The 13,631-nt window shown below is 42.7% G+C and overlaps 1 protein-coding gene across 3 annotated transcripts in view; it reads right to left on the bottom strand.

The window, feature by feature from the left end:
* LOC144504400 (lutropin-choriogonadotropic hormone receptor-like) overlaps window positions 1–13,631 on the bottom strand; it is a 97,941-nt gene that overhangs the window by 27,418 nt on the left and 56,892 nt on the right. For all 3 annotated transcript variants that reach the window (XM_078229654.1, XM_078229653.1, XM_078229655.1), the window contains one exon: window positions 9,420–9,494. In XM_078229654.1, the coding sequence (XP_078085780.1) occupies window positions 9,420–9,494 (75 nt within the window). The remainder of the gene's footprint in view (window positions 1–9,419; window positions 9,495–13,631) is intronic.

Raw genomic sequence — 13,631 nt, 5'->3', positions numbered from 1 at the left:
AGATATTTCTTAGTTTGGCTGCCTCGTCTGAGAGATGTTATGAGTTTCTGAAATTTCACGATACAGTTGTACATAATCGGTGGCATGAAAGACTTCAATGTAACAGATGGCCTGCTTCATTCATCTTTATGTCTTCAAATTCAATATCCCTTCAAGTACATGAGTATAAAACTTAGTGACGAAAACTCAACCCTTCTGGGACAGTTTTTCTCCCCCAAGAAAGATGAATAATCAGAGGAAATGCCTTCTGTTAAATTTCCCCTGGTTTCCCTTTGAAACTTTATGAACTTCTCTTCCTCACTCCCTTTAAATTGCAATCCTGTACGGGAAAAGTAGTTCTCAGATTATCTTGTAAAGATTTCTATTACCTTTTGCCTATACTCATCTCTACCATAAAACTTATGTGTTGTTTCATATTTAATTTAAACTCTTTTTTAAAAAAACCTGTTATCACCATTTTTTTTCCTTTGTTGCTTACATAGGTTTCCTTTACTGCATGCTTTACCTGATAGAATATTGTTCCAAAGAACAAAGAAAAGCACAGGAACAGCCCTTCGGCCCTCCAACCCTGTGCCGATCATGATGCCCTAACTAAACTAAAAAAAAACCTTCTGCCTTTACTCGGTCCGTATCCCTCTATTCCCTCCCTATTTATGTACCATCCAGATGCCTCTTAAATGTTGCTAATGTGACAACAATGTCATCAAGTATGTTCCATTTACTCATTCTAAATACCCAATCTAATATTGTTTGCTGACACATTTCCTCAAAAATCTATTTTCCTTAAGCCTTGTGTGTTGGCTTTACTCCTTTCTTTTGCTGTTGTAAATTTTATTTTGGAGTCTGTAGGTTGCTGTTGCTGATAGTTAGCTGGTGTCGGAATTTGACTCTATGCACCATTCCCTGATTATTACATAATAACAATGCTCATATTGTTTCCTCCCCTTGTAGCTCCCACCAAGTGTCATAACAAAATTGCCTTGGAATGGTGATGTTCCTTTTTCTCAAACTTTTATTGGGTTGTCTTTGAAGGTTCGTTCACATTTTATGAAGGCAATTTCACAAGGAATGCCCAGAAAATTTAAAGCCACCCCTATCATAATTAAATTACCTTTCCCTGATAACTAGTGGCCATCAATACAAGATGGAAGAAATCCAATAAGTGTTAGGAAGTTGGAAAGAAATGAACAAAAATTAAACTGATGAGGATTTAGCTGCACAGAGGGTTTGTGAAATGCAGATTAGCCTAGCAGCAGGATCTCTGTTAAACGAGGTGGAGACCAACAGGCGAGGGACCGAGATCATAGCCACATCCAGTTGCAAAGCAGAGCTCTCTCAGAGAATCAAGCTACTCTGCAGAAAGGAAAGCTGCAAAAGTCTGTGTGTCTATCCCATAAGTTCCACCCTAATCTAGAAAAAAGGTTCCTTAAAGAAAGCTACAGGTCCTGTGGGGTAATTATTTGCTGAATTTGGTTAATTGTGTTAAAACCTATGGGATGTTGTTTTGGGGACGATTTATTCTCGGAGTTTAGGAAAGTAGATACATTTAGATGGTGGGGGGGGGGGGACAATTTAAGCATACACTCTGGGTAACCATTATTGTAGTTAATTGTAAATGTTGTTCTTTATTGTTGCCTTTTTTGTTGTGCGTTTTAAAGTTTGATGAATGTTTTGTTATTTGAAATTTTTACAACAAGACTGCCTCCTTCCCTTACCAGGTTTAATCTCTTTTCTCACATTTTTTTCCAAATCGCTAGAAGAGTTAAGAGCTGGTGTTTGTGATTTGCAACGCCCTCACATTGAACATCAGTGAGGTTCTTAACATGAGGAGTTCAGCAAAAACTTCTTGACCCAAAGAGTGGTGAGAATGTGAAACTTGCTACCACAAGGACTGGTTGAAGTGAACAGTAGAGATATATTTGAGGGGAAGTTGGACAAAGCATATGAAGGAGCAGGGAACAGATGGTTATGATAGTAAATTTAGATAAGAAAAAATGGGAGGAAACTCAAATGGAGCATCAACACCAGCAGGAACAGGTGGGTTGAATGGTCTGTTGGTGTGCTGTATATCCTAAGTAATCCAATGATTTGAGTTTAAAGTACCTAATCTGTGTTCTTTGGCTAATTTAGTGGCCCATAAGACTCCCCGTAGCTTCATTTGTCCTTTTCTGCCATTTAATTGGACTGCAAAGTTTCCAGATCTTCAACACCTGAACTAGAATTATATACCTCAGTTTCATTAGTTGACATTTAACATTCAATTCTTTCTATAGGCCTTTTGTCCTTGTGGAATAATTCATAACTGACCGACCAATCTAAGTAATTCAACAAGTCCCTTTGATTCCTCTTATATACAAAGAACAAAGAAAAGTACAGCACAGGAATAGGCCCTTCAGCCCTCCAAGCCTGTGCCGATCATGATGCCTAACTAAACTAAAACCATATGCAGTTACAGAGTCCGTATCCTTCCATTCCCATCCTATTCATGTATTCGTCTAGTTGCCCTTAAATGCCGCTTTCGTACCTGCTCCCACCACCTCCCTGGGCAGCGTGTTCCAGACATTCACCACCCTCTGTGTAAAAAACTTGCCTCGCACATCTCCTCTAAACTTTTCCCCATGCACCTTAAACCTATGTCCCCTAGTACTTGACTTTTCTACCCAAGGAACGAGCATCTGACTATCCACTCTGTCCATGCCACTCGTAATCTTGTAAACCTCTATCAGGTCACTCCTCATCCTCCGTCGTTCCAGTGAGAACATATTAAATATTTATATATATGATATATTAAAATAACATAAGTAATTATATTATTTTGCCCTTTAGTAAATCCTCTAGATAATCTACATTATTCCTGTCATTCGTGCGTAAGATTTTGAGGCAATGATCTTCTATATCATATATTCTACCCATTTATTACTATTCCAATGCTTACCTTCTATGGTTTGGTTTATCCTCTCTCAGTTTCTCACACAGTATATTTTCACGAAAGCATTGCTGAGATGTCTCCTCAGCAGTTACTTTCACGTTTGTTTCTTTGCTGTTTCTTTAGAAAAACTACCAGAAGCAGATGCAACTCTCAGGGCTGGTCAAAAGCCAGCAAGTCACAGCCGTCTGCGCCACTAACTCCACCCGTTGCAAATACCAAGACAAGTAGATTCACGTCAGGGAGAGAGGATGTAGGGCACGAGGTTGCGGAGACTACACTGGAAGAATCAGTGAGGGAATCATTTAGGGGAGGCGATGGGCTAGTGGTATTGTAGTGAACACGTGAAAAGAAATTTCATTAAAAGGCAAATGCAGGTGTTTGAAGGAATACATCTTACATCAGCTCCTGGCACAAGACTCCTCCTCGATGCAGTTGGTCCTTTAGGTACTTGTTCTTCATAATTTGTTTCGCTGTTGATGACCTTGAGTGCCAGTGCCCGCCTCCTTCCCCAGTCACAGCTCTTTGGTGAGCAGGCTTGGCAAAAGGAACAATTATTTTTGAGATTCATGTCAAAACATCAGTTGCTTTGAGATCCCCATAGTACGTTCAACGTTGATCCTAGCAGCTGCATGGATTTTGAAATACACAGTCTGGGTTTGTGGTTCGGGCTGGTTTTTAAATGGTTGCCTGCTTCCCTGGAAGTCACTTTGCAGTTTGCTTTCACTCTGAAATAAGGATGTCACAAATCATTCCCTTGGAATGACTGCATTTTGACAGCTGCCTGAAACATAGGAAATGGCCTGCAAGATTTTCTTAAAATTCATTTGTGGGACATGGCTGGCCAGCATTTATTGTCCATCTCTAGTTGCCCGAGAGCAGTCGAGAGTCAATCACATTGCTGTGACTCTGGAGTCACATGTAGGTTGGACTAGGTAAGGATTCAAATCCTGTTGAACTTCAATGACCAGATGTACATTGATGGACCAGAACTGTTCTGGTTTTATATAGGCCATGAAAAATAAATAATGGCTATGACCACAACAACCCATCACCCCACACACACTTACACCACCCACAGACACACACCACACACACACATACACCACGCCCATACACACTTACATCACCCACAGACACACACCACACACACACATACACCACACACAAACATGTACATACACCATGCACACACCACACACACACACACACAAACACCACACACTTACACCACACGCACATACACACACCACACGCACACATACCACACACACTTACACCATGCGCACACACCCACCATGCACACACTCATACACCATGCATCCACACATACACCACTCACAGACACATACCACACACAAACCGCACATGTACATACACCACGGGCACACACACACATACACCATTCACACACACACACACCACACACACACATACACCATTCAGGCTGATGGTCTGGGGACATTGGCCCCAATCCCACCAAGGCAGCTCGTGAAATTAAAACTTCATGAATAAAAATCTGTAATATAAAGCTAGTCTCGGGAATGGTGATATCATCAATTGCTGTAAAAACTTGTCTGGTTCGCAAATTCTCTCTACAGAAGGAAATCCGCTGTCCTTACCTGGTCTGGCCTACATCTGACCCCAGACCCACAGCAATGTGGCTGACTCTTAACTGCCCTCTGAAATGGTCCAGCAAGCCACTCACTTCAAGGGAAATGGATTGGGCAGCAAACGCTGGTGACACCTACATCCAAAATGTGAAAGAAAAACCTTAAGCGGGGAAGAGGGGGGGTTGGATTTTCTGCCCCTGTTTTCAGGGAACAGGAACAGAGGAGGGGGCGTAGAATCGAGCGGGAGACCCAAAACGGATTTTACACCAGCAGGATTTCCCTGCTCAATTGTCCCCACTCCCTGTCAATGACATAAAGGGAATCCCGACTGTAAAAGTCGGATCCCTGTTTGCATTGATTTGAATATGATTCTCATAGTCTTCCATGTTACATTGTCCATTCAGGTCCATCCAGCATGACATCACGGGACCTGCCCCTTCCTTTCTTTTCCACAAAAGTTTTTGAAAATACGGCGGGAAAACTCAGCAAGGCAGCCGACAGGCTGAAACAAAAAATTGGAAAATTCTGGACCTTGAATTTTAAGCTCACTTTTTTGCTGGAAAACCGTCCCAGATTGAGACACAGTACCGTGCTGCCCTGCTAGCTTTCCTTTATTCCGGTACCTGCTCTATTCCTGTGGCTCAATTTTCTGCTCTTCCATTGGGAATTTCTCATGGTGATGCATTACTTCGGATCAAAGTGTGTCAGGACTTCTGACTTAAGTAATGCCTCTTTAACTTGTACGAAGCCTCCTCGCACTGAGCCACCCATCACCATTTCCTGTTTTGACACAATTAATTGTGTAAAGGCTTGAGAAATGTTGCTAGATTAGGGACAAACCTTCCATAATAGTTTAATAAGACCAAAAATGATCAAAGTTGATTTACGTTTTGATGTGTAGGTGCCTCGGTTATGACTTTTACTTTTGAAGACGATTTGTGCAGTCCCTTTGCATCTCTGATCTGCCCCAGGTATTCAATCGAAGGTTTGAAGAATTCACATTTATCTTTCCGTGCTCGTAGTCTGTAATCTTCTTGTTTCGGGAGTGCAGCATCCAAATTTTAAAGATGCTTTCCTTCATTCAGTCCAGTAACTAAGTTATCACCAATGCCTCACCTTTCTCAGAAGACTAAAGAAATTTGGCATGTCAGCTACGACTCTCACTAACCTTTACAGATGCACCATAGAGAGCATCCTTTCTGGTTGTATCACAGCTTGGTATGGCTCCTGCTCTGTCCAAGACCGCAAGAAACTACAAAGGGTGATGAAGGAAGTCCATCATCCAAACCAGCCTCCCACCCATTGACACTGTCTACATTTCTGCTGCCTCAGAAAAGCTGCCAGCCTAATTAAGGACCCCACCCACCCCAGACATTCTCTCTTCCATCTTCTTCCATCAGGAAAAAGATCCAAAAGTCTGAGGACATGTACCAACTGACTCAAGAATAGCTTCTTTCCTCTGCCATCAGACTTTTGAATGGACCTACCCGGCATTAAGTTCATCTTTCTCTACACCCCAGCTATGACTGTAACACTACATTCTGCAATCTCGCGTTTCCTTCTCTATGAACGGTATGCTTTGTCAGCATAGCACACAAGAAACAATACTTTTCACTGTATGTTAATACATCTGTCAATAATAAATCAAATCAAATTAAATCAAAGTAGCACTGGATTCCTTCTAGTCCACTTAGAATTTGACTCATGGCAGGCTGGAATAACGCAGGTGCGGACGTGATACCAAATGGAAGTCTTTTATATCTGAATAGCCCTTTGTGTGTCACGATTGTCAAATATTGCTGTGAATCTGGATCCATATTTACCTGGAGATAAGCTTGACTAAGATCAACTTTACTGAAATGCTGGCTGCCGGCCAACCCAGCAAATAAATCATCAATTACCGGCGGAGGATACTGCCCTGCACACAGTACTGGATTGAGAGTGACTTTAAAATCACCACATATGCGGACAGAACCATCTTGCTTCATCACGGTGTGGCCCAATATCTGCCGCAATTTTATTCGCATGGACAATATAATCGTATATGAGCTCCAGCTGCTCCTTCATCAGGTAAGATGAAGGAGCAGCGCTCCAAAAGCTAGTGGCTTTTGCTACCAAATAAACCTGTTGGACTTTAACCTGGTGTTGTGAGACTTCTTACAGAACTTTCTGGACAGAGCATGTTGCGATATTCTTTTCAATGTTTCCTCTTCGTTTATACTTTGGTTCATTCGATGGCTGCTACCGATATTTGGCACCCCTCCATCATTAGCTTTGGTGTGGCAAAATTTTTATCTTCTTAATCCTTATTGGATGGCTGCAGCATGGACTGGCGATTTTTCTCTTGTTCCGCAGGATTTTCAGCAATTCTTTTTTTGGGTGTTTGCAGTGTGGATCAACCACCTCGTCGCCAGTTTTCTTTGTGGCATTTTTAAAGTAGAGGCTTACAGTTTACGAAGGTACGAAACAAACAAGAGCTTTATTGGAAAGGTGTTTACTCTACAGGCTGTTAGGATAGACTGCCCATTTGCCCATGCAAATGGCCAATGACATCATCAATATGTCACGTGATTGGACTCTTAAAGCAACCTTGTTCCAAATAGGATCAAGCATCAATACACAACCATGGGGATAAGGCGGGAAAGTGGAGTTGAGGATTATCATATCAGAGCAGTTATCATAGAATCATAGAAACCCTACAGTGCAGAAGGAGGCCATTCGGCCCATCGAGTCTGCACCGACCACAATCCCACCCAGGCCCTACCCCCACAGTTATGACCTTATTGAATGGCGGAGCAGACTCAATGGGCCAAATGGCCTACTTCTGCTCCTATGTTTTATGGTCTCATGGTTGGCTTTTCAACATCTAGCAACTGACTTGGTCATAAGAGATCAAAGAGCTGAACACTTGAATGTAATAGAGTGCTGCAGAGATAAACCAAAGAAATGACAAATATCTCCTAACGGTAGAAAATATAATTTCCTAGCGAACATTTTTATCTTCACTGTTAAAGGCAGTAAAGCATGAAGGATGTGGTATGATACCATTGGTTTTGGTCAGCCTCTCACCTATGTAGCTAATCTTCATGTGTCAACAGTGGCCCAGTTGCTGGCACTGTTGTCTGTGAGGCAGAAGCTTTTGGGTTCAAGTCCCACTCTAGGTCTCGAACACAAAGACCTAGTGCAGTACAGAGGGAGTGTTACACTGTCAGAAGCGCTATATTTCTTTATATTCATTCGCGGGACATGGGAGTTGCTGGCTGACCAGCATTTATTGCCCATCCCTAGTTGTCCTTGAGAATGTGGTGGTGAGTTGTCTTCTTGAATCGCTGTAGTCCACGTGCAGTCCACACTATTGTTTAGATTATATATTAAACTCTCAAATGGATATGAAAGATCCTATGACAGTATTTTGAAGAAGTCCTGGACAATATTTATCTCTCAATTATCACAAAAAACACAGACTATCTGGTCTTTCTCAAGTTGCTGTTGTGGAAACTCGTTGCACACAAATTTGCTGCCACATTTCCATTAAGTGACTACTCTTCCAAAGTACTTCATTGATTGTGAAGTGCTTTTGGAAACCCTGATGTTGTGAAAGACATTCTATAAATGTAAGCCCTTTTTATGTATTTTAGGAGGTTCAAGAGTAAATGTTGGCACATTCTCACTATAAGTCTCTCTCTTCGCCACAGTCCCAGATGACCATAGGCTACTCTCCCCTCTGAGGGGGTGAGCTGACAGGTGATGATTTAACCTGAGGATCACCACACCTCAGGCAAGGGACAAGGATGACAAGGCAGGACCTTCATGAATAACCTCAGTCGGAACGGGAATTGAACCCGTGCACCACATCACAAACCCCAGCCATTTAGCCAACTGAGCTAACCAACCCCATGACTATAAGTACAATTGTAATCAAGCTCATTCCTGTCCTCATCTAGTATTCACTTCGAATATTGAATGATTGGAGTCACTGTACAGTAAACCCAGGGCCCCAAACACCTGTTGTAGTACCCCATTAATGCCCTACTTAAAGAGCAATGAACTCAACATAGAGTAAACCTTCCTGGTCTCTAGTGCCACCCTTAGTATTAGTAGCACAAGGTGTTCCAATACTTCCCTTTCACCACTGGGACCTTGCCTTGGATCTAGTCCAGGTTCACTGGAAGTCTACCTGACTACTGCAAGATAAGTGAAACAAACCATTTTCATTTCAGTGGGCAGATAACATCAGCACAAAGTTAACTTTAAATTGGCAAAACGAGACCTGGGAATAGCGAAAATGCTGCTGGGCTAACAATCTAAACCATTGGATTTATGATCCTGGCAGATAAGTTCAAATCTCACTACAGCAGCTGGGAAATTTAAATTCAAATAATGAAAGGAAATATGGACTTTGAAAAATTGGCATCAGTAATTGTGACCATGAAATGACTGGATTGTCACACAAACTCATGTGGGTCACTAGTAGCTTTAAGGAAAGGAAGTCTGGGTCTTTACGTGGCTCCAGACTCGTATCAATGCGGTTGACTCTGAAAAGGCCTAACAAGCCACAAAGTTGTAAATAAGAAGGCAGCTCACTGTCAATAATAAAGACGATGTAAGAATTGGAAGGTCATGCTGATGCTTTCTTTACAGAGCAGTCTTCTCAGCTTGGGGCACTGACACATTGTTCAAGCACACCAGAGGCAGTTTGACACTGTTAGCCTCACACAATATTTGGCTGGAAGCCACCTTTCTACTTGAAAGAAAAGTTAAAATGTACAATTGCCAGTGTTGAATTCTCTCACCTTTTATAAGGGGAAGTGCATCCCACCTCTCTCTCTCTCCCATGTTATTTATTTAAATTATACAGAAAAGGTTGGAAGGATACTTACAGAATGAAATTGGAGGCGATTGAGTGGATGTGTGTCAGGTCAGGAAAGAATCCTATTCCAGTATTACAAATGCTCCTAGTTTAAGAGAATAATTATGAATTGATATTCAAGTCAATATTTAGGAGAATTTAAAAAACACTCATCAACAAACATAGTACATTAAAATGGTTTAATTTTAACTTACATGTGGCCTCAAAAAAAATCACAGAAATACAAGTCTACAAAAATATAAAAGAGGAGATACATGTAATGGGAAGTACTTGTGATAGAATTCCCAAATTAAAACAATAGCAAACATTGTTTAAAATCCCCCCTAAATTCCCATATTTAGTGTTATTTGGCTTTTATTTTGATGACTTGTGTATTCAGGTTCCCATGAGGGAATGAATAGGGTGGCATGGTGGCACAGTGGTTAGCACTGCTGCCTCACAGCGCCAGGGACCCGGGTTCAATGCTCGGGTCAGTGTCTGTGCGGAGTTTGCACGTTCTCCCCGTGCCTGCGTGGATTTCCTCCGGGTGCTCTGGTTTCCTCCCACAGTCCAAAGATGTGCGGGTTAGGTGGATTTCCCATGCTAAAATTGCCCCTTAGTGTCAGGGGGACTATCAGGGTAAATGGGGTTACGGGTTAGGACCTGCATGGGATTGTGGTTGGTGCAGACTCGATGGGCCGAATGGCCTCTTTCTGTCTGCACTGTAGGGATTCTATGAATACTAATCAGTCGCTATCAAATCCAAAGGAAATTTTGCACTTTATCTTGGAACAAGAAAAAAATTGCACCAGTAATGTAGAATACTAGACGTGGATCCTAATTTTCTTTGAAATAGCTTTTGTCACGAAGAAAATGAGAGCACAGGGCAGTGTAGCCATCTCATATTACTGCAATCTAAAACATTCTTACACCAGAGCCTAAAAGCAAAGTTTGTTTATTAGTCACAAGTAAGGCTTACATTAACACTGCAATGAAGTTACTGCGAAATTCCCCTAGTCGCCACACTCTGGCGCCTGTTCGGGTCAACCTAACAAGCACGTCTTTCAGAATGAGGAAACCGGAGCATCCGGAGGAAACCCACGCAGACATGGAGAGAATATGCAAACTCCACACAGACAGTGAGCCAAGCCGGGAATTGAACCCGGGTCCCTGGCACGGGGAGGCAGCAGTGCTAACCACTGTGCTACTGTGCCATTCCCCCCCTCCTATAATTTAGTACCCTCGTACATCAGACATCAGACATCTATGGTCACGATATTCAGTATTCTTTATTACATGCTGTGCCTCATCATAATATGGGATAGTTAATACTCATGCAAAAAGTCATGTATTAATTAGGATGCCAGTGTGGAGCTATAAAAGACAAATCATGACTGACCAATTTATTGGGGTGGCATGGTGGCTCAGTGGTGCCTCACTGCTGCCTCACAGCGCCAGGGACCCGGGTTTGATTCCTGGTTTGGGTCACTGTCTGTGCGACGTCTGCACGTTCTTCCCATGTCTGTATGGGTTTCCTCAGGTTTCCTCCCACAGTCCGAAAGATGTGCTGATTAGGTGCATTGGCCATGCTAAGTTCTCCCTCAGTGTACCCGAACAGGCACCAAAGTGTGGCAACTAGGGGATTTTCACAGCAACTTCATTGCAATGTTAATGTAAGCCTGCTTGTGACACTTATAAATAAACTTGTTTTAATGAAATAACTGAATAAATAGATCTTGTGCGTATGAATTTGCAAAAAACATTATATAAGATGTGATATAAGAGAATTGCTGGTAATATTAAGGTGCCTACAATTAAAAGAAGTGTGAAGGCATTGATAGGAAATTGGTTCTGGGTGATAAATAAAGTGGTGGTTAAACAACAAAAACTTGCATTTATATAGCACCTTGAAAGTAATGAGATGTTCCAAGGTGTTTCACAGGAGCATGAGAAAACATTATTTGGCACCCAGCCACATGATGAAATCATAGAATCATATAATACCTATAGTACAGAAGAAGGCCATTCGGTCAATCAAGCCTGTACAGACAATATTCCCACCCAGACCCTATCCCCGTAACCCCATGTATTTACCCTGCTAATCCCCCTGACGCTAAGAGGCAATTTAACATGGCCAATCAACCTAACCCGCACATCTTTGGACTGTGGGAGGAAACCGGAGCACCCGGAGGAAACCCATGCAGACACGGGGAGAACGTGCAAACTCCACACAGTCAGTCACCCAAGGCCGGAGTTGAACCGGGGTTCCTGGCGTTGTGAGACGGCAATGCTAATCACTTTGCCACCGTGCCGCCGTAAATATTAGGGCAAATGGCCAAAAGCTTAGTCACAAGATGTAGACTCTATGGACCACCCTCAAGGGGGAATTAAGAAGGGGGAGGGGGGTTGGGTCTCGGTGAGATGCTCTTCAGAGAGTTGGAACAGATTCGATGGGCTGAATGGCCTTCTGCACTGTAGGGATGCTATGGTTCTATGATAAATATCAAAAAAAGGGAAATCATGGGCGGGATTCTCTGGCCTCCCCGCGGCATTTTTCTTGATGCTGGGAGGTGGTGCACGGTTGGCCTTTGGCAGGATCTTCTGATCCCATCGCTATCAATGGGATTTCCCACTGATTCCATCCCACACCACCGGGAAACACGCGGCAGGGGTGCACCGTCGGCGGGGCCAGAAGATCCCGCCGGCATGAAGAGCGGAAGATTGCACCCTATAGGTTTGGTGAAAGGAATTAAATGAATAACTCAGAGACAGTACGGACACAATGGGCTGAATGGTGGTCCCACTCTATGCTGTAATATTGCATTACTTTATGCAACATGAAACTGTACATTTTTCTCAAAAGGCTGAACATAAAAAGTGAATTAAAATGCAAAAACCAGATGGTCAGAGGATAAGTTAGTTAATTTTGGCTATCAGTGTTTTTTTGTTCAAAAGAAGCCAAGGTGAAGGTCCAAGCAAAGGAACATGATCAAGGTTGCAATGGATGGAAGTGAAGAAAGATAAATTGAAACATTGCATATAGTTAGTTGATGAATAGGCCTGGGTTTTGAATGCTTGAGATTGAAGGAATAGCAGGAATTGTTCCATAGTTTTGGGGAAATACTCCCGGACAATGTTAATAAAATGCTGATTAGCTTATTTCTTCTGAGACATTCTCAATGTCTTGGATGGACTTATGTCTATAGGCTTTTTTCGTATGCCTCAAGCATGCAGGGATGTGTTTCTATCTCTAAAAACATCATGTAAATACAAGATTCGTCCAGCTATCCTCGTGCTTATTCAGTTCCTAATGGAAACCGGAGTTACATTTACAAGCTGGTAAACTAACACTTTTCTCCATAGTAGCTGGGGGAGGAAAAATCCGTAGTCTTAAAGGGAGCAATATTGGGACCTATCAACGGAGTAGAAAGAGTAGATTTGTAACACTATTAACTGAGATCTCAATTACAGAACAGAAGGGTTTAAAACAATACAAGGCAAATTTGATGCTAAATCAGTTCTTTATGCAAAAAAAAATTAGAATTGCTTTCTGGATTTATTACTGTAGAGAAAATCTCTGGCATCGTTCAAGTGGCATAGATTCATAGAATCCCTACAGTACAGAAGCAAGCCATTCAGCCCATCAAGACTGCACTAACTCTCTGACAGAACATCCTACCAAGATCTCTATCCTCGTAACCTCACACATTTACCCCACTAATCCCCCTAACCTATACATTTGGGGACACTAAGCGGGCAATTTTCCCATCCCGCCTGCCATGGAAATCATAGTGGGGGGGGGGGGGGGGGGGGGAGCAGATCATGCAAAGGTCCGTTGATCTCGGGTGGGATTTTCTGGTTTTGGGGCGGGCGCAGCTGGAAAATCCCACCCTAAGGGGCAATTTAGTATGGCCAATCAACCTGACCTGCACATATTTGGATTGTGGGAGGAAACCGGAGCACCCGGACGAAATCCAAGCAGACACAGGGAGAACGTGCAAACCGCACACAGACAGTGACCCAAAGCCGGAATTGAACCTGAATTCCTGGTACTGTGAGGCAGCAGTGCTAACCGCTGTGCCACCGCGCTGGCACAGATTTCCTGAGGGGCTGACTTATTTGCCTGAGGGGATCTGGTGGATCTTCCTGGTTTCCTGAAGGTACAGCAGGAGATCTGCAAAACTCCTAGGCCAATGATGTGAGGGGCCATTCTCAGGAATTGTACTGCTCCCGTGGAGGGTCA

This window comes from Mustelus asterias, chromosome 15 (genome assembly GCF_964213995.1).
Source record: "Mustelus asterias chromosome 15, sMusAst1.hap1.1, whole genome shotgun sequence".
Classification (NCBI taxonomy): Eukaryota; Metazoa; Chordata; class Chondrichthyes; order Carcharhiniformes; family Triakidae; genus Mustelus; species Mustelus asterias.
The sequence above is the reverse complement of the archived record's forward strand: the minus strand, read 5'-3'. Positions and strand labels throughout refer to the sequence as shown.